Here is a 21,099-nt window from a genome sequence, read left to right on the forward strand (position 1 = left end):
ACCTATCTTAGGGTTGCTCTCTAAAGTGTGCAAATAGGCATTATCGGCAACCACCAACACAACAAGATAGCACCACTACCACCACCACCACCATGAGCTCGAAATCGACACCATCATCTGGCGCAGGAAAACGTCGGAACAGTATTCCCACGTCATCCCGTGACGAAGTGACCCGCGGCGAAAACTATCCAAGATGGAGGGTTTATAAATGAAAGATGGCACTTGAGTTTATTTCCACCCCAAATCTACATAGTACCAGACTTCGGGAATTGCACTGCCCCTAAAATGGTGGGTGGGTGGGTGGTATCACTAACGATACGGAATGGGCTGATACTGACCCTGAACCCATGCTCGCCAGTCATATACATAGTATAAGGTAGCCACCACCAACAACAACACAAGTTGCAGCCTACACAGTACGTGAGTATAAACAGCACGTGGGTCATGTAGGTAGGTCAAGGCAGGTAGATCCGTCGGCAACAATGCAGGACCACCCACATGCGTATTGCGAGGGTGCTACATTTGTGCGCCAGGGTACAGAGAGTCAGTACACACTAACAAACATGTGCAGTTCTTTTTTAAAAGTCCTTTTTCGTTAAAGTCTCATCCGGTAATGCTTTGTGAAATGATGGATTGGAGGACACGGAGGGAGGGATGGATGGATGGATGGATGGAAGGGGGAAAGCAAGCCATATTCGATCAAACCACGAACGAACCCATGAACCAGAGAGTAGGGTCAGCAGGGCTTGACCTGAGAGGTGGGCTGCTGGGACCCCGGTGAATCCATTACTACATTTACCCATTACCACCTTTCCACCGGTGTAATCACATTGGCCCGACAGTTTTGATTTGTGGGTCTACATGCTCGGGGCAGCCCACCCAGACGGGACATTGATGGTGCTCCCCAAATGTGTACATCGTATACTCAGTACCAGTCATTCATTGGGGTATCCTATCTGCTTTTGACAGAAACGAGTACATTCGCAGAGTATCGCGCAGACAAGAGAGATACAATACATAGTAACAGACATACCATGTCTGATTCTCAGTTCTCAACATACACAGCAGCTGGCCGTTACTGCACGTCCAGAATCGTGAGAGGAGAACAAGCAAGCGCAAACCCCAACCAAGGCCGAGCCTACTATGTACCAGAGTATACATAGTACCAGTAGTAATCCGAGTGATGTACATTTAGACCTTGGCGTCGTCGCACAGGTGGGCTCAAGAACCAGGACCTTGATTGGCTCCGCGGATGACCAGCTACCATGGAAATCCCCAAATCCCTGTTTCGATAAGTCAGTCTCCACTCACCCACACATTCCCTCTTTCTCTCTTTTTCCCTTCCCACCTTTTCCTTTTCCGCGGCAAGTTCCCCAGTCTTTGGTCAAGGAAAAGCGACGAAACTCCCCTCCAGGAGGCCCGCATAAGAATTTTGATACTCGCGCCCACTACACAGTAGTATCCCAACTTCAGACGGCCAAATATCTACCAAAAGAATTGTAAAAAATACAATTCAAGAAATGTAATATTTCCCTGCTCTTGGAGATTAATTCCCCTTGTTACAGCTCAATTTTTCGGTCGGTTCACCTTTGTCTTGTGGTATCGAAAACCACCCGTTTTGGTGACGAGTGTCAAAATTCTTCTGCAGGGGGCCTGCCTCCAACCCACTGCCGCCCCCTTTCGCCTGCGTTTCCGCTGAAATTTCACATACAAACTGACAGCTGGACAGCAGCCATTTCAAACTCCACCTCAAGCAAGGGAAGAAATGGAATCAAGACTTTTGGCACAAGAGCACACAGGAATATAAGCAGAAAACACAGAGAGCATCGTCAGAGTGAAGTGACCCCGTCTTTATTTGACTCGCGCACCATTGCCTGCCGTGTCCGATCGATCGGTACCTCTCTGCTAGTGTAAAGCTGTCTGTCCTGCCTGCCTGTCTGTCTGTCTGTCTGTCTCTCCCTCTTGCGTCTGCTCTGTCGTCTCGAGGCCACCCTCCGCCCCCCTCCCCCCTCTCCAGCTGCTTGCTGCCACCTACGCAGTACCTACCTTATTACCTACCCTTGCCATTTTACCTTGTCGTTGGTCTAAACCAACAAGAGCCTGGCGTCCGCCCACCCTGTTCCTAATCCCCGGGACCTGGTCAAACCTCCAACCCGCTGCTTGCCCTTGGGACATACCTAACCTAATAGCCAAGCGAGTCAGTGGCCCCAGCACCCAGCACCGTGCCCACTGCCGCGCCCCTCGAAAAGCAAGGCCCCAGCTCCAGCGCCTCGGGTCTGCCACTCACAATTGCCTTTCCTCCTGGCCCTTAAGCTTTCTTACATTCTCACTTACCCTTCCCGCGTTCCAGCTCAACGGGTCTCCCTCCAATTTTTTGACTCGGGCTTGACTCAACCTTTCTCTTTCCACCTGTTCATCCTCGTTGTCGCCGACGCCGCCACCGCCCTTGAGTCTGAAGTTGAACAACCCCGTTGCACTCGATTCGACTCGCGCGAAGGAAGGAAGGGAGAAAAGAAGAAAGAAAAGAAAGAAAGAAAGAACCGTCACATCTTTCTTTACGAGTATCAGAGGTCGGCTGCCAGAATTTACTCAAACGTTTCGTTATATTGCAGTATCAATTCCGCCATTCCACGCTGTAGGTTTTGAGTATACGGGCAATCAGGCTCGTTCACCACTGCGCCCGTCATCCTTGACCCGCTGGCTGCAGCTTTTTCACATCCAAGGTATGATGACACATCTCACACCTACTGTGATGCTCTGGAAAACCATTCCATCGTAGACGTCGACCGCATTGTTGCGTCGTCCCCACAACTCATCTTCAACGCGATGATGCTATCACATCATCCATAGACAATCACAATATTAACTTATTCTTAGACAAAAATGGCGACACACATTCACAAGGCGGGAGATCCGCTGTCGCATCAGCAATGGAGCCGTCAAACGAGAGCTGGAAAGCGTATTCATTACGATCTCATGGTCATTCAACAACCTGAGCGTGCCAGAGCATGTGGATCTGGACCTAAATCTTCTGCTGATCGTCGACCTGTTGACCCTCCGCCTATTGTTCGCTTGACGGTGTGGGAGGGCGAGACCATGGCCGAAGCCAAAGATGTTACCATGGACTACAACTCCGACTTCTTTCTCTTTGTATCTCTGGAGAACGCCCGTCCCATGGCACACGGTCGTGTGCAAACACCAGCAGCTACGTCGCCTCCCGTCTTGACTGGTGTACCCGTTTCCGCTTGCTGTTACCTTGATCGCCCATCGCCAGCTGGCTACTTTCTCTTCCCGGACCTATCTGTACGCCACGAGGGACGCTACAAGCTAATCTTTCGACTGTACGAGCGGAACAAGGACGCTCAGGACCTGAACCCCATCGACCAGGGTGACAACATGGAGGACGAGGACGGTCTATTTTTCACATTTCTTAACGAGGTCAGATCGCAACCTTTCACCGTCTTCAGCGCCAAGAAGTTTCCCGGCCTTGCGGAGAGCACACCACTGAGTCGCACTGTGGCTGAGCAAGGGTGCCGCGTCAGAATTCGGAGAGATGTCAGGATGCGTCGTCGTGAGAATAAGGGCGCTGCCCAGACAAATGATTACGAACAGCGCGATGAGGAATATGCCAAGGATCGCAGAACTCAGTCTCCGGCTGACGCCTACCGCAACCGATCTCTTAGCAGCGCAAGCGACCGTCGCGCATCCGGCTTTGACCACCACCCTCCTCCACCCGCACTGGCTCCCAGCCAACGTCTGCTGAGCTTTGCTGCGCCAACGTACAACAAGCCATACCAGCCTGCACCGCCGGCGCCGGCACTGCACTCGGAGCCAGTCTCGCCAGCAGCCCACACACCTTCTTACCGTCACAACTCGTTTGCCTCATCATCAGCATACCCGCCAACTCCAACCTATGGGCACCCGTATGGCGACAGAACAGCGTCGCACGTAGTGGAAGACAGACGGTCGTCGTTGACGTACCCGTCAATGCCTGCACAACCAGTTTCAGCATATGGCCCACCTCTTCAGCCAAGGCCGCCAATGCCGCCGATTGATACGGGCTTCCGTCGCGATTCTCAATTGCCTCCAATGATCAAGCCCGAACTGCCGTCGCCAACAACTTCCCTTATTCCGAGTTCTAGCTCGTCAATCAGCGGAACGATTATCTCTTCGCTGAAGCGCTCATACGAGGAATCGAATGATGGCGAGTACTCTGTCGACGACCTCAAGTCGCATCTTGTGTACAAGAGAGCAGGCGGTAACGGCTCAGAAAAGGAATCTCCTGGTTACATGGGGGATGATCTTCGGGTGGCTATCGACCCCCAACTACGGGCCGAGGACGAGCGCGACAGCATGAAGCATTCTCGCAAACGGTCGTTTCGATCTCTAGTGGACAACGAACTGCGTTGAGCAACAACACACCATGATACCATTGCATTTCTTTGCTGAAACATTGTATTTACGAAAATCTACGTTCACCAACGTCAGCACCTTTTTCTGATTTGGTTATACGACGACAGACCTAGCTGTGCCTCGAGAATGCCAGCCAGACATGTTTTTTTTTTCTCTTTTCTTTTCTCTCTGCTTCACGGTATACACTACTATTTATTTTGTACGGCAAGGCGGATTTCAGAAAGTGGCGGCTGCTTGTAGATGCCACTGGCGTACGGTCTCGGGAGCATTGTCCATCGCAAAGGGTGAGGGTCTTGTGTTTGTCCAAAGTACAGAGACAACAGGATGATGGGATCCAGCACCGGGACTGCATGTTGCAGACATTGTCCTCGCTATTTGATAATGGTAGCTTCATTGTTGGAATTCACATATGGGACGGGGGGCAATAAGCGAGCGCGTATAGTGTGTTTAAAGCAGCAACACGGCAATTCAAGCATGGCCTGCTCAAGGACCCTAAGTAGACGGTGGTCAGGCAGGTCAAAAATTATTTTTGAGAGATTCATACTTAAATATATGAAATATTTTTTAAAATTTTCAGGAGGCAAGTTGTACTTGACCTGAAAATCAAGTTTAAAAAAATTGCCGAAAAGACTATATAGATGAAACTAAAGAAAGGGCGAGGCTTGTGTGTATTCATGTTTATTATCTGGGAGTTATTATCAAAGTATTTAAGTTATGACCAGCTAACGACAGTGATGTAGGTAATCAATGTACCCCACTGGGATGGCTTTCAATGGCTGGCTCTTATTATTAGTGGTGTTTGTAGACATCAGACGTAGTACGTAGTAGGTTTTTTTTTTTTTTTTTTTTTTCCCGTGCCTTGAAATCTCTCTAATCTGTACCAATCTGGGCTGTCTCCGGTTCCACAAAGTTGATCATCAGTCCGCCCCTCCGTCCGCTCCACCCCCAAGTTGGGGCTCCCCGCCAACGCTGGGCAACCACGGCCGATCCCCCGTTAGTAAACAAATCCAAGGTGAGTAAACAAGAATTTCCCATTCCACACCCAAATCAAATCCCCCACTCCTCGAGCTACAGACTCGTCCGGTCTAGTTCTGTGTCTGCATCTCACCCAAAAACATACCCGTCAATACACAATTCAGACAATTCTCCCAAGCGATTCCTGAAATCAATAACAACAACCTTTTCCCTGTAGCGCGCATAGGGTTACTTGCGTCGACAAGAATCAGCGGATGACGAAGAAACCAAAACGTCGTCGACATCGGCCTCCATCAACATGACCACCACCACGGCCGGTGTAGTCCCTCGCCCCTCGGCCGATGGCGGAAGACCAACCTCTCGCTTCCAGGAGGGATCCATGAACGACAGGTGCAGCGCCGCCCCTCCTGTACAATTTCTAGGGCCCGAAGAGGCTGCCGAGTATGAGAAGCAGTTCTATGGCCAAGCAGAAAACAAGAACCACGTCGCGCAGCCGCCCCAACGGGCCCCGCGACGTGTTAGAAGCATCAGTAGGCGCCGCGAGCGGCCCATGTCTGCCCAGGCTCAGCTCCAGACGCTGCCCTATGACACACTGCGCCTTCGACAAGGACAACTCGAGCAGCTTGAGCAATCGCAGGACTTGAAGATGGAAGACGTGCAAAAGAAGCCCGGCCTTCTTGGTCGTGTGCGCGAGGTTTTATTCGGCAAGCCTACGGGTACCAAGTCGGTCCTGAGCAATGTGCAAAACGAGATGGACAAGAGGACAAGCTTGCAGCAACCGCCAACATCGTACACGCAACAGCAACACCAGCCAATGTTGCTAACCGGAGCAATGCCCGCTCCTGCCCGCCCCATCCCGATACCCGTTCAACGGGGAGGCATGGCGAAATCCCAGAGCTCGTCACAGATCCCACAACTACCCGCCAGCTTCCATGGCTCGGGCGGTCCCAATATGAGCGATCGTCCCACCAAGGAAGAAATCATGGCGTCCTACAATGAGCTCATGGCTACGGGCTTCTTCAAGGCTCATGCCATCCAGTCCACACGTCAGCCCGCTCCGGGCTCTGTACCAAACCATGTCTCTCGTGGACTGCCCCCACTGTCCACCATTCCATCCTTAGATCGTCCGTCATTAGAGCAGGCTTCTAAGCGGTCTTCCTTTACCATGCCGCCGTCGCCCGGCATTAGAGAATTTGCGATACCGCCGATGCCTTCTAGCCTACCACCGCCTCCTCCGCTCTTTCCGGAAACGAATCAGGTCAAGGTGAAACCATCCTGGGAAAGTTTTCGAAAGGGATTTCGAGGACGGAAGCGTGCCCGTGGCGACTCTTGGGATGATAATGTCTCCGAGGTCGCGTCCATGGTCTCTCAGCAGCTACCTTCTTCGTCGACCGCGGAACACATTGCTACACAGGTGGGTGGGATCAGCCGACGTGTGTCAAAGAAGCTGCGCAAGATGCCCAGCGCCCTGGCCAGCCAACTGCAAACAAAGAGCGACGGCATGATCCGCATTGTTCCAACGGTAGCTGACGGGCCGGAGACAGACAGCGAAGAGAAAAACGTCTATTTCAGTCCTGGTGCACCGGGAATGGAGACTGGTCTAAGGGTTCGCTCAGTCTCCAAGCGTCTGCAGAAGAGAAACGAGAACGGCAAAGGCCCCTCGAGGCCCCCCGTCACATTGGACAAATATTTGGGCTCCACGGCAATCAGGCACAGCGAAGATCATCAGTACGGCACCACCAACTGGGAGCCCATGGATGTCGACAGTGGCACTCACTCTCGGAGCTCGGTGGACAGTTTGCAGCCAGACCACCATTTTGAGAGTGCCTACCATACGTCTTCTGATGGGCAGTCTGTCCTTACAGCCGAGCCTCTATGTATCGTGCCAGATTTGAACAAGGGAATCCCTTCTGTCCCCTCTATCCCAAAACTCTACAAACATGAAAGAATGAGCGTGGATGAGAACGAGATCATCCCAATCACGTATGGACAAGCGCTATAGGAACCACCAGAACAAGAAATGAGCCTAATCAGCACTTGAGATACAGAATCTCTGTAACGGGCAGGCCTTGTTGTCGAAGTTGGAAATGAAAGCGCACGCCATGGTCAAGTGGCACACGACTGAAAGATTGACTAAACGCGAAGCTGCAAGATTTCTGGTTTTTCAGTTGCCGCATTCTCCAAAGAGAGGGAGAGAGTGATTGAGGGATGAAGGCTTGCATATCATCATACATGGTGTTTTCGGTCACTTTGATTTGTCTTTTCCCAAGACTTGCTTCGGTCACGACAGCCCACGAGGTCACGAAATCTAATTTCTGTTCTGGATGATACGTCCTTGATAATTTTGTTTTCTAATCATGATTTGCTTCTGGAGAAGTTCCTTCTTGTTATATCTTTTCCCGCCACGGCATTACTGGCGATGATGGGGGGTCATAAATGAAGAGCTTCGGTATTGAATGATGGGGAGTTTCTTGGGGCGTTTTTATACATGTTGTCTTGTTTTCACTCTCGTTTCCGCATGTACGGCTCTGAATACCTTTGGTCATCAGAAAGGCCATTGTACCTTGTATATAGCCATGAAAAAAGTAAGGGCAACGCCTATCCTTTTCTTCACATCTTGTTTCGAGCAGTCTCTGGCTCATCATGCATTAGATAGGTGTAGCCAACTGTCTTTTTCACATAAGTGTGGTGTTCATTGTAGATGGGTGCTCCTGTCTTCTTTTGTTCCTTCTCTAGTTGCAGCCATATGGGCTGTCTAATGTATTATTCTTTTTGATCCATCTTAAGTGGGATATCAATTACGGCGCTTTCAGTGCACAATAGACTGAGACTTTTTGACTTTAGATTTTTCATTTTTTTATATTTTATTTTTCCCCCTCTTACACATTGAGCTTCAGAGAATAGTAACAAGACGGGGCAATCGTGATCAAGCACGCACTCGCGTGAGATACTCTATCTACACATACACAGTTAGGTATATATATATAACACTCAAAATGGATTCTTCTTCTACTTCTCATGGGAATGTCCAAAGAGAAAAAAGTAAAACAAAAACAAGAAGAACCCCAGAAAACGCCCAAAAGAGTATTTCTCGTCCTTCCTGTGGACCACGTGACTCTTGCACGTGTGTTGATAACCCGTCATCATGTCAACGATAATAAGAAGGCAAGAAAAATCTCTTTCAGCCATTCTTTCTGTCCCGTACGATCTTGATCATTTGCCTTTACCCTGCACCCAGTTCAATCCCACCGCCAACGTCCAATGACTAGAAAAAATAATAATACGTATATAAAGCAATCAAACAAATAATGCTGGCAATAACCAAATCCCCGTACTCATGGTTCAGATTGCGGAAACCCCCGTGATGACGGTAAAATGGGAGCTGGGGGGTTCTATGGTTGAATGATTCGCTATGATAAGTGCCTGCCCGAAAAAAAGAACCAAAAATGACTTGTGAAAATGACCGAAACCATTGCTGGATATGTATGGTCTTGTGGTTAAGCGGGAGCTTCTTCGCGCATTCGTAGTAGGGCTTCCCCAGGGGATGCCACTAAGGTCGCCGTCGATTTGATGATACTGCCTGTTCCAGAGACAAAGCCCAAAGCGCCGTTGAAGAGCATAAAGCCGAGAATGAGAGTGAGCAGAGGAATCTGTGGCTACGAGTTAGCAAATGTCTCGCGTTAAATGGATCAGGCAAAGTTTTTCACATACCCAGACGAACCAGAGCATCTTATCACTGCTGCCGGTCTTGAGCCTCTCGGCGTGGGCGCGCTGTAAATTCTCCTGTTGCTCCTTTGTAATGGCATTCTTGTGCCCAATCTGCAGAAGCGCTGGCCTCTCACGGACCCTTGATGATTCAACTGCTACCTGGTCTTGATCATATAGTGTTGCGCACTTCTCGTCTAGTGCACACTCGGCGGCGGCTGTGGTGGCGGCAGCAATGTTTGCTTGCTTGAGATCTTGCTTGGTTTTGGCCTGCTTTTGCGGGAAGAGTTCATCGTAGGCGGGAGGCGATGCGTGGTTGGCGCTCAAGGCGGACGGTGCTTCCCATCTTTGCCTGCCTCCATCCCCTGGGACCTGTTCTTCAGCGGAGTCAGGTCTTGCGGCACCAATCGCGGGAACCAGAGAGGCGATGCGTTGCATGACAGGCGGCGCGTTGTGCAAATAGTTGTGATAATCCGGAAGAACTGGCATGTGCGGCATCTGTGGCATCTGTGGCATTTGCGGCATTTGCCACTGCGGCCAGTTTTGGAGATGCATTGCCATACTTTGCTGAAACTGTTGCATCTGTGCTGTCAATTGATCCCTGAAAGCTGTCATGGCGGCTGTAGGTGAGGCCATGCCAGCGGGGATATCTGTCGCGGGTGGCGAGGCAACGGCGCGTGGAGGCTTACTACCATGGGTAGCACTCGCTCGTCTCATATTTAGCCATTCGCTCTCAGCAGTTGGCTTTTCATCCTCGGACGAGTCTTCATAGCTATCACTCGAATCGACCCGATCAGACGAATCAGACATAAATTCTTGAGGGCGAATAGCGGCAGGCGGATCCCACAGCGATCGTAAGGACGTCGCGCTATTGGCCCTGCTCTGCAGCGAGCTACCACTACGGCTTCGCTCGTGGGTTTGAATCCGGCGAAGGGCACGAACTACATCCCTAGACTGTGTGGGATCTTTGGGAGCAAGATCCACTGGACGCAAGCCTGAGAGGCTGCGCATCGTTGGATCTGCACCGGCAATGATGAGGCGACGAACAATCTCGGGGTGGTTGTTCATGGCAGCAAAATGTAGCGGCGTAAAGCCTCCCTTGTCGCGGGCACCTGGATTGGCCCCGCGTGACAGCAGTCCAGCCACGAAACGAATCATGCCAATCGAGCAAGCGAGGTGAAGCATTGTCTGACCAGTGGACCGCCTCAGATTGATTCGCACCTTGTGAATACTATCGTCAAGATCGATCATCTCTAGTATCTGGAGAAGAGCAGTCTCCAGAGTATGAGCGTGATCGAAGCTATAGCCACCTGGCGCTTGGCCGTTTGAACCGGCGGGGGCTCCCCAGACTGGCTCTCCGCCGCTCCGGGCTTGTATGATGCTACGTGCTATGCTCGCAACATCTGTGATTTGTCCATTGAATTTTGTGCCAAGAACAGCCAAAGCAGTCCTCATGAGCTGATCTTCGTTGTCATCGTGGTAACGGAAAATTGGCGGATTCTTGCTTAATGTCGGTGGCTCTGCGGATCTGGGTTGTCTAATAGAAACAACAACGGGGCCAGTAATTTGAGAAGGCGGAAGCAGGCAAACGAGAGAAGTTTCACCCCAGTAGGTGGTTGTCGTCGCTCTCTGCTCTCCAAACATCACCTCCAGGCCATCGTTGGTGAAATTTCTTCCCAATATAGTGACCTCAATTCCACCAGATTTTGGGCCCTCGTTGGGAATGATTTTATGAATTGTCGGGACAGCCGGTGGGTTGACATTCATGTTCATGGAGGCTTGCGCATACAATGCCTGGCTGAGCGGACTCTGCTGGGCATCATTCCTCAAAGAATTCGGACTCGGGGCACGGCTAGGGTGTGCTGAAGGAGGTGCCGAAAACATTGACTGTGTAATGTTTAAATTGTCCAAGCTCATATTTCTGTTAGCACCGGAGAAAAGGACCTGATCGTTGCCATTGGTATTGTTGGGAGTCACCGAGCCTGTTGTGAAATGTTGCGGCATAGCATTGGAACCAAAGCCTGGTTGAGTACCATTAGCGAATAATCCGTTGTTATTGCCCTGTAGGTTGTAATTTTGCGCCGGTGGTGAGAATGGGGATTGTGCGGCAGAGACAGCCGACGAATTGGGCGGATTTGCGAGAGGCATGTTTGGCGGTGGCTGCGCAGCTTCGATTCGAGTCATAGCGAGCTCCGAAGGCACTTTGACAGAACCACTAGCCTTTCTCTTCTTTGAGGCAGGGCCTGACGGGCTGACCGGCGACACCTGCCTAGACTGGCTATGGGGCGTTGGCGCCACCGAGGCACCTTGTGAGCTCTGGGGGTTGGTTAATAGCTGATGATACGGCGCCTGAGCGACGTGTTGCAAGCCATGAAAGTCGGGCGCGGGTTGTGTCGCTGGCTGATACGACAGAGTGGTTTCGAGTGAATTGCCGTCCGGTGCTTCGATTGATGCAGACGGCATTGAGTTCTCAGGGTTGCCGGTACCCGAAGACGCCTGAGCACTGACGGGCACGTGAGTCTTGTGATCGTCCGTAATCATGATTGACGAAGATATCTCCTGCGCTACGACACGACCTTGGAAATCCTTGATGGTAAAGATGACCTTGAAACCCATTTTCTCCGCGTGATGTCGACAGTAGCAGGCAATACGCATCGGCGCGTCGACTTGCATCGTACCCGGTGGAATATGAACACCAACTACTGCTGGCTCAGCAACGGCTTGCCATTCCTTGACTTCGTTCGTGTTGAAAACAATGGCCCGATGAAACTGGTGTGCATCCCACAGCTCATCCTCTTCAGGTTTCTTGTTCTTCTTACGGCCGGCCCGTTTTCGTTCTCGGGTAATGCAACCGGCGCAAATTCGGACTTCACCTCCGTTCTGAGGTGATTCGTCATCGTCAGCTGGATCAGCTTCGTGCTTCTTTGGGTGACCTATTTCAGCTGCACGAGCAAATGCCTTTTTCAGCTTCTCCTCGTCTCGCATGGCGCTGGTACAAACAAGCATAGTGTACAGCTCTAGCATATCGGGTGAAGGTGCTGCTGCCTGCTTTGCCAGGAGTTTGGCTTTCGAGATGGTATGTGGAGGTAGATGAAGGCGCTTATACATTGGCGGCATGTTATATACAATCATCTTGATGGGTATTTGCGTCTCGACGCGAGACTTCAGAGGCGTCGACTGAATGACCAGCTTTGGCGCCGATGTAGGGAAAGGCTGCTGGGGCGGAGGAACTAGGTTCGACATGCGGTGGTTATTGTAAGCCGGCACCTCCCCCATTCCATGCGATGCAAACGGACCCGGTTGCGGGTAACCTAATCCCCATGATTGGGCAGTGGGTAACCCATTGTGTGGCGCACTGAAATCGAATTTGTTTTCGGGCGAAGGCGTGTTCAAGCCGGTTGCCGGAGACACCTCGTTGCTCACATACATGGGGGACATGGACGGCCCTCTGGTGATGCGGTCATTTCGCATTGGCGACATGGACTCTCTGTTGGTGCGTAATGACTGGAACCCTTGGGTCAAGGAGTGTTGCTTTTTTTGCGCTTGTTAGCTTATCACTTCTGCCTGCGTTGGGTAAGGGGTCTCTCACAGATTGAGCCTTCACGTGGGTTTTCGTTCTCTTTGCATTTGGACTTCCAATAGGTGCCACGGTGCCCATCAAATGAGCTTCTGGAGACATGGACTGGTGACCATCTGCAACGGGTGCAGCACTTGGGCTGCTTGAGGCACTCTCGATTGAGGCACTTTCAAAATCAAAGTAGTTGTTGTCAAAGTGCGAAGGGACTTGCGTGTCATCTACCAGGAAGTCGGTATTGCCATCGATACCAAAGCCTCCATTTCCAATCACGGTAAGTGGTGTTTTGCCATTACCAAAAGGCATGTCCTTTGTCATCATAATGTCTGGCGAGGTCCGACTCCCGGTCCTCGACGAGTTTGAACCGTCACTTCGGCTCGAGCCTGATGAGGATGAGACCCGATGCAGCTCTGGCGAAAAGCCAGGCGCACCTAGATGTGTGTGTTCTGTCGCGCGGTCGGAGGTAGCACCGAGTGTTTTGTGATCTGTAAATGCAGCTTGATCCAGCTGCAGCATGTCCGTGTCGACGTACGGGTAGAGGCCGCTGCTTTCGTCGTCGTTCATGAACTCGCCGCCATAGGCATCCCCTGGCAGTCCCGTGTCGGACTCAAATGTCCTGCCAAAGTTGAAAGCACTAGATGGCATCGCCTCCAGAAACGCCAAACAACTTGGTCGCGAAGAAAAAAAGTAGTCCTCAAATCCGTCTCTGATCCACCAGCCCAATTGTTGAGTAACTGCGAAATAACTCGACGTTGTTCTCGACGCTGGGCAGGACAGCACTCTCGGTAAAGCTTTCTGACCAGGCGAATTGAAAATTCGTTCTTGATTGCGAGAAACTTTCGCTAGACTCCACACAGAGGTGTTGGGAGGAGGGAGGGAGCAGTAGCAGTCTGAAATGTCAGCAGGACAGGCCTTCAAACCCGAAGCTGCATTGTCACCGACGAAGGTCGGTTTGATTACGTGCTCAAGCTGGTGGGATTGAACTGCGCCGTCGAAATAATTCGTGACCGGGATGAATAAGAAGCTGCAAGTCAGGCGACACTGTGATTTGTTTGTTTGTGATGTTTTCGGGTGGAATGGCGACGTATGTGGATGTCGACGTCGGCCTTTGGTCGAGGTGGGATTGATTGATTGATTGACTGGAGACGCGTGGGTGTTGAGTTTTCGAGAAGGGGAGGGCCAAAATTGCGGTAAGCTGGACACTCAGTGAGTGATCGACTTTCCGCTATCGGGTTAGACGGACCTGGCTGGGGGTCAATTTGGGAGGCAAGGAGGGGCGTCTTCTGTCTAGCCACTCACTAAAAAGGTACTGGGGGGGTGGGCTAGGTACTGCTGGCTGCTGGGCAGGCAGTTGTGTACGTTATATTTGAGCGAGATCTAGGTGTAGGTACGTAGCAGCTCTTATTAGGTAAACCCCCTTACCTTGTTTGCTCTTTTGCTGTTGTCTGTGATTTTCCAGCACCGAGGGCTGGGTAGTAAGAAGAAGAATATGTCGGCAGACAGACAATTTGGTGTTGTGTCCGTCTTGGTCTCGTGTCGCTTCACTGAGTGCAAAAAGGTCTGAACTAGTGATACCTACCTAAGATAGGTCCAAAGAGGGCGCAGATAGGTAATGTGGTTATTCAGTCAGGAGATGAATGTGTAAAGAAGCAGAGAAGACGTCTAGACAGCAGCAGGGCCGATAGCCGCGCACTCCAGAACAGCAGGACAGCAAGAAAAGTGGAGGAATGAGTTCGAGAATTGGCAGCTAACAGTCGCTAGCCGGCCCTGGAGAAAGGACGCTAATGCCAGCACCCGCCAATAAGACCCTGCCCAGTTGATATTGATGGACCGGGGGTTCTCGGGGGGCCAAGCCAAGAAGCAGACACCCAGATGAGATTTGAAGAAAAAAAAACCCAGGCACAGCAAAAGCTGGCTAAAGTTTACATTACATTAGGTACAAGTAGATTTTTGCCATCAGGCACCAGGCGCCGCCGATGGCATTTTGGAGCCCCCGAAAAATGATATATGCACCATGAGGAGATTTCCATTCTACCCTAGATCTATACTATCTATCCTCGACAAGTTTGTCGGCACGATTAGGCGTTGGGCCCATTGCGATTCTCCGCAAGGCACAAATCTAGTGCTAGTGAGGCCGTGCTACGCACTCAATACATTGCCCTTCGATATACCATTGAAGTCCATTGAATTTCTACACTCGTGAAAATAAAACACATACGCGTGCAAAGAAAATCCAATCCACAATGACCTACTTGGCGCCTTGTCCAAGCAGTCAGTGCCACAAGACCCCAAGCCCCGTAGCCTTCCAAACCTACCTGTACATTACCTTGTACGCAGCTCCAGTATCCATTTATTGCCAGCAAGCAGAACGGGCCAAGCCAGCCAAGCGTACTAAGGTCCCCTCTCAAGGCCGATCATCCGCCCTCTTCCGCCCTCTCGGTCTCCATATGGATATTACCACTCTGGTAGTACATGGGGCACCCGACACACAACTGCTCGCTCCAGCACACAGAAAGAAAGAGGGAAAAAATCTGGTTCTGTCTGGCTGTGTGGCCTATCAGCCTACCTGCATTACCCTTGCGAACTCAAAAGAGAAAAATCTTTGACCCTTCACCAGGGTCTTATGTCATTACCGTGCAGAACAATACTCTATCTAGTGGAATAAGAGCACGAGACAGCCGTCGCTCATGGTGCCACACAAAGGAGGGGGCGAAGCCCCGTTGCTGTAGTGCTGCCAGCGCTACAGCACTCCAGAGTACATAATTCTTTCTCCCTCTCTCTCTCTCTTGCCTGTAAACTAAAATAGTCGATTTCAAAAACCATGGGGGGGAAGAATTTGGGTCTGGGGGGTGAATGAATACTCGGGGAATTTCGGTCTTCACACTACGGTCTACCTCCTATGGCCTATCTGCTTTGTACAACTTACTTACTTTGTACAACTCGGAGGAATCCTCGTCGAATGGGTTGATTGCCGTGTGCGTGCGTACAAGGGACAATCCACCATCTAGCCTCACCGGCTCAGGCATCCGTAGATACTTTGCATGCATGCACGTACATGTATGTGCTAGGTATGTATGTAACTTGATACTACAGGGCTGGTCAACCTATAGATAAACTACGTACGGGCAAGATATTATCGTGGTTGGTAAAACAAGCACACCTTTCTGTTCCAGACGTGGCTCGTCTTTTCCCATGATTCAAGGTAAACAATAGCCAATATTGATTGTTTAGAAACCGTTTACCTAGGTACTAATTCATACAACGCTAAATCTGCGTACCGCTGCCGAGCATATTGTCTGTCATGATGAATAAAAAAAAAAAAAAACCTCCACGGCACCTATCTCGGACGTGTGTCTAGGTTTTTCTGTCGTCTTTTGCCCGTCATCCGGGAAACGGCCATTTTTTTTCTGCTACAGATGGAACAATGATAGATAAGTGATGTCAAAACGCAAATGACGGCAAACAGAAGAATCCCTGAAGAAGGATCAACATTGACGGGTTATCACTGCGGCTCTCCTCCCCCCCGGGTCAAGCGAAGTAAAGATAAAGAGAGAGAGAGAGAGAAGAAGAAGAAGAAGAAAAAAAATTCGCCGAAATACTACATACCTACCTAGCACCTACATGACTTTTTGATATTGGTCAGCGAGCGTGCGCGTACTCTGTACATGATGCAGCATCCCTTCCCAGGTAGGTATGTGTATGATTGATTTTCTTGCGCAATGCAGCAATCGATCTTCGCAATCAAGGCACAAACCACAAGAAGAAGAACCACCACAGCCCTATCTCGTCTTGGCTTTCATCTTTGCTTTCTTTTCCCACCCCTTCCTTATCATCGTCTCCATATCGTAGTGATGAATACAGTTCCAGTCCGTGTACCAACCCCGGGCTCCTTGGACTGAGTGGCTTGGCACCGTGGCCTAAGAGACGGGATAAGATCGATATCATGAACCCTCTCTCGGTGTGTCCATCTCGCTTGCACACTTCTCCAAGATAACATGCCGACCTCGCTGCAAACAACTATGCAGGTATCAATGTCTTATGGTGTGTAATGATGTCGACGCTAAAATTGTCGGCAAAACGCCCCCCCACGAAACTTTCCGTCCGATGAACGTAACCTAATATTTTCTCGCTTTCCGTCCTGTTCCTTCTCTTTCAAAAACATCCAAGCATGCATGGTGAGAACCGGGGAGAAGGAGAGAAAAGAGATGATGGAAAATTTCTGTTCGGACCGAGGACAGAAAGGTCAAGCAAAAACCACGTCATCATTAAATATCGGAGCACATAATACTGGCGATTCCCTCACCCGGACGATACATACATACGGAATTCAATATGACAGCTTTTGCCATTCGTAAGTATTCAAAAACTTGTCCCTGACTTTAGGTTGTGAAGAACAAAAATACAACAATCAAAGGGTGTAATGATCTACAGTTTGTTTTGACATTCGGCGAATTCGGGGACACGGGGGATTGGGGGGTCAAACATTAAAACCTACCTGTTTTATGCCCATCGAAGGACAAGCAACCTTGATAACCCCCCCACGCAATGGAGGCCTACTCAGCCTTGTAATGTACGCTGTGCATGGTTTCTTGGTTCCTGAACTGACACAAGAATTAAACTTTAAAGACCCTTCTTCGTGACTTGGTGACTCAGGTCTGGGTTCGGTTTGTCGAATCCGGTGCCGCCTGATGGAGACATAAAGGTACACCAAATGTCACGGTATGATGCAAATGAATTGCGAGGGACTTTTCAGGGCAGAGTTTTGCAACAGCAGAGTTTGAAAACGAGCGACTGTATATTGACCGAGGAAACCAAAAGGAAAAAGAAAAACCGCAAAAAATTACCGCCGATGTTGAATCGACGGCCCGAACAACAAAACCTGTACGGAAACTTGTTGTTGTACGTAATGAAACTCGAACGCCCTACATGCTTTCATATCCATCACTGATCATGTGCTGAACCTCTATATGCTAGGCTACGCAAACGAAGAAGGGCAAGTGAAATGGCAAGCTCCTCCAAATGCTCACAACATCGACGTGGCTGCACCTCGAGAGCACACCAGGATGAAGGAAGCTCTTCGTAGAGCATCCTGCAATTGTGCTCGTTGAGGACAATTGTATAATGTGAATCTTGTAGCCAGGCCTCTAATGAATGGTTCAATTGAAATATGATTTCATGCTAACCCTCAGGGGGCAAGCGAGTGATGGTCAGCGAGCTTGTACAGCCACCACGACTGTGCAGACGTGCCCAGTCGAGTTGGACACTGCCGCCGACTTTCGAGACGCTTCAGTATCTCTAGCTAGCCGATGGCGCCTCGGAATTGGTTCGGCCTTCGTCTCCAAACCGAATCGTCCTGTTTGGTAGCCCAGGGGACTGCGGTTGATTTTCATGGGTTGACCCGTAACCTATGACCTCGAATCTCGACGCGGGCACAAATGTTTGTGTATCGTCACCACCAGTCTGACGGTTATCTTTGATTACAGTCCCACCGATTCTATGGATGGGACGTGCCGAAGCAGACCGCGAGGCGCTGGGTGAGCTAGGTTCCGTGCCGCCTCGTGACCGGGACTGGAACGAGGGCAGAAACGCACTCGCACGGCCACGAAAGTTGAAAGACGGGTTAGCGTCGGGCTGCTGGTTGTCCAAGGTCAAGCTGCGCGAAATAGTTCTGGGCAGATAGAAGCCGAGTTTGCCCAGTGGGATGCTCAGACCATGGACGACCTGGAACAAAAGTGAGTAACAGTTCAACTAGAGGACAAATAAGACGAGACTTACCACACTACATATGGCAACAAACCATACAATCACAGTGACAGTCTCACCCATGTTGGCAACATCAGACCTCTGTTCATCTCCCACCTTTAATGTGTCAAGAAAGTCCAATGTCACATAGAGGTAGAAGATGCCAGAAACTCCCACTGGTCCAAAAAAGCCCATGAAGAGTGACTCTCGGAAATCTTGAAGCTGTCGTATCCATTTACGAGTGCCGAGAATGATCGGGGGTCTCCTGAGCAACAAGATGAGAATGCCTAGGGGGATCAGCCTGTATATTGGGATGACATTGTTGTGCGCGAAGATTGTCCAAGGACACACAGCACCGTACCACAGGAATATGGTGACGTTTAGAAGCATATCAATGGTGGGTTGTAATGAACTAAGCACGTGTCAGTCAAGTCAATGCAAGGTCTATAGCTATAAGTCGACCACGGAGAGGGTATCATCGTACTGCAAGTTTGGTTAGCAATTGCATGCAGCATCATACGAAGCAAAGTCTCCTCTACTCACCTCATCCAGCGTCTCAAGACGAAACCAATCATCCCAAGTGAAGGAGTTACCAGCAATGAAACATGCCAAAACATCGTCACTCCCAATCATTCCACAAGTTCCCACAATGAAGAGGGAGAGCGAAATTGCAAAGACGAGGAAGCTCTCACGATCAACCCATTTGCGACTCTCTGCATAATGCAAAAGTTCCTTTGCCAGCCAGCCGACAACAGCACCATAGATGACGCTGAGAATAATGGTGTAACCCCAAGTCTCGCCAAACCAGAGGCCCATGGCGAGACCTGCACCTCCTGACTCAGCCTGGCCACCATCGCCAATGTACTTGATCAGGTACAGAGCAAAGAAGAGAAAGGGATAGCCAAGTCCGTCATTGGCGCCAGATTCGGCAATGATGATTTTCTGCAGCTCCTTGGGCACATTGCTATCTGCAAACTTTCCCTTGACAATAACGTTGGAAAGAACAGGATCGGTAGGGGTCACACAAGCGCCGATGGCGAGAGCATGGAGGAAGGGCAGGTTGGGTACGAAACCCCAAATCAAGAGGCTGGTGATCAACCACATGACTGTCATGACAGGACCTAGGAGAAGACTGAGAGATCTCCATTCTTTCTTAAGGTAGCGACTTGGCAATTGAATTCCAGCTAGAACTAGCTGGACCCCGAGTACCAGGCGCGAGAATGCGAGCGTGATAGCATTGACATTGTCCTCGCTCCCAAGAGCATATTCCACAGGCCGTATGAGATTCGCGGCATGAGGGGAAAATGCCACACCAGCCAAAAGGGATATCACTGCAGTCTCTATTAGCATCGCCGTGATACAGCTTGTTCAATTTCCGGCAGAGAAGAATAGCCCGTGGGATGCAGGGCACATGATGTCCCCCAGGATTCACTCACGGGCTTCGGACATATAAAAGTTCTCCTTCAATAGGTACGACACCAGACCAAAGATGCTGATGAAGCCACCAAGGAAGGAGACTACTATGTTAAAGTTGGTGACTGCTAGAGTCGGCATCTTGGCTAATGCTTGATGCTCGACGTAAGCGTTTCTTGGCTACCCAGATACGTATTTTAAGATTCGGCTCGTCAACTAGGTGACACCAGAATCGTCCTTGCAAGTCCGCAAGGCAGGCAGGCAATGATACTACGAGCACAAGTCAGCAAAGATTCTCTCCATTCCATGACAAATATCAATAATGGGTGTGCGTTATATCCCAGATATGGTTCTAACGACGACAAGGGACAAAACTCTGGAGATACATACTGCCGGCGGGAATTGAACAAATGTTATTGAATCATTTGGCAGGACATGGGAGTTAGTGTACGACCGCTTGAACGCCACCTTGCTATATGGCAAGGCTCAAAGAAGATTTGCTTTTCTAAATGTAGAGTTTCGATCCTCAAGGCTTCGTTGCGGGCAGTAGTATGTAGGTGTGAGGTTGGACTGCTATCTCTAGGTAGGGATTAATTCGTGTAACGTCTGACGACGTACGCGTGGGGTAGAACCCTGAAACTCAGTGAAAAGAGATTCTAGGCGAGAGTCAAAGTACACGATACGACACTCGGGATTCGAAAGGTGTAAGCTGCGCAAATCTCTGTGTTGCGATGCTTGGGCGAGGGGAGAAAAAGAAGAAGAAGAAGCAGCAAAAAAAAAAAAAAAACCTCGAGTCGTGATGCGGAGGATACCGCCTGACCCAGTATGCAGTCCGGTCCCGATCCGGGGAAGCGCAATAGTGTTGACCGACCTGATGTAGGGACCTCGGGATCTTATCGCAGCTATCTTCTGCTAATGTACAGCAGTCGTGGGGTGCTTTTTAGCGCCGTCTTAGTTACCCGCCTCCTCACGACGAGCGGCTTGCGCGGCGGCAGTGACCTTGAGACTAATTGACATCATGTGCATCGGCGGCATAGATGAATCTCTTTTCAGTTGCCCTGGTGTGCAGGTAAATATATCTCACGCAGTTGGTATCAAAATTTACGCAGGCCCCATATAAAAAAGGTAACTAACGTCCGTCTATAGGATATCGGTCGAATACGCATTACAAGTCAAGTCGGGCTACCAACTCATTGACCAATGCGAATATTTATACATTGGAGGCTAGACGAGCCAATAGTATATATGAAAAAACTTCCTGAAGGGCATTTGCTTGA

At 50.2% G+C, this 21,099-nt stretch overlaps 4 protein-coding genes across 4 annotated transcripts; 2 read left to right on the top strand and 2 right to left on the bottom strand.

Annotated features, from left to right (window-relative positions):
- Nucleotides 1-2,883: 2,883 nt before the first annotated feature.
- PFICI_11371 (uncharacterized protein) lies at nucleotides 2,884-4,410 on the top strand (the record flags this gene model as incomplete). Its single annotated transcript, XM_007839952.1, has 1 exon — nucleotides 2,884-4,410. The coding sequence occupies one exon, from the start codon at nucleotides 2,884-2,886 to the stop codon at nucleotides 4,408-4,410; it is 1,527 nt and encodes a 508-aa protein (XP_007838143.1).
- A 1,276-nt stretch (nucleotides 4,411-5,686) lies between these two features.
- On the top strand, nucleotides 5,687-7,390 carry PFICI_11372 (uncharacterized protein; the record flags this gene model as incomplete). The annotated part of the gene is made up of 1 exon (XM_007839953.1): nucleotides 5,687-7,390. The coding sequence occupies one exon, from the start codon at nucleotides 5,687-5,689 to the stop codon at nucleotides 7,388-7,390; it is 1,704 nt and encodes a 567-aa protein (XP_007838144.1).
- Nucleotides 7,391-8,885: 1,495 nt separating this feature from the next.
- On the bottom strand, nucleotides 8,886-13,312 carry PFICI_11373 (uncharacterized protein; the record flags this gene model as incomplete). The annotated part of the gene is made up of 3 exons (XM_007839954.1): nucleotides 8,886-9,038; nucleotides 9,100-12,624; nucleotides 12,683-13,312. 3 exons carry the CDS (start codon nucleotides 13,310-13,312, stop codon nucleotides 8,886-8,888), a joined length of 4,308 nt encoding a protein of 1,435 aa, XP_007838145.1.
- Nucleotides 13,313-17,962: 4,650 nt separating this feature from the next.
- On the bottom strand, nucleotides 17,963-19,963 carry PFICI_11374 (uncharacterized protein; the record flags this gene model as incomplete). Its single annotated transcript, XM_007839955.1, has 4 exons — nucleotides 17,963-18,388; nucleotides 18,443-18,821; nucleotides 18,930-19,740; nucleotides 19,846-19,963. The coding sequence occupies 4 exons, from the start codon at nucleotides 19,961-19,963 to the stop codon at nucleotides 17,963-17,965; spliced, it is 1,734 nt and encodes a 577-aa protein (XP_007838146.1).
- Between the last annotated feature and the right edge of the window lie 1,136 nt (nucleotides 19,964-21,099).

This window comes from Pestalotiopsis fici, assembly GCF_000516985.1.
Source record: "Pestalotiopsis fici W106-1 unplaced genomic scaffold PFICI_Scf_8, whole genome shotgun sequence".
NCBI lineage: Eukaryota > Fungi > Ascomycota > Sordariomycetes > Amphisphaeriales > Sporocadaceae > Pestalotiopsis > Pestalotiopsis fici.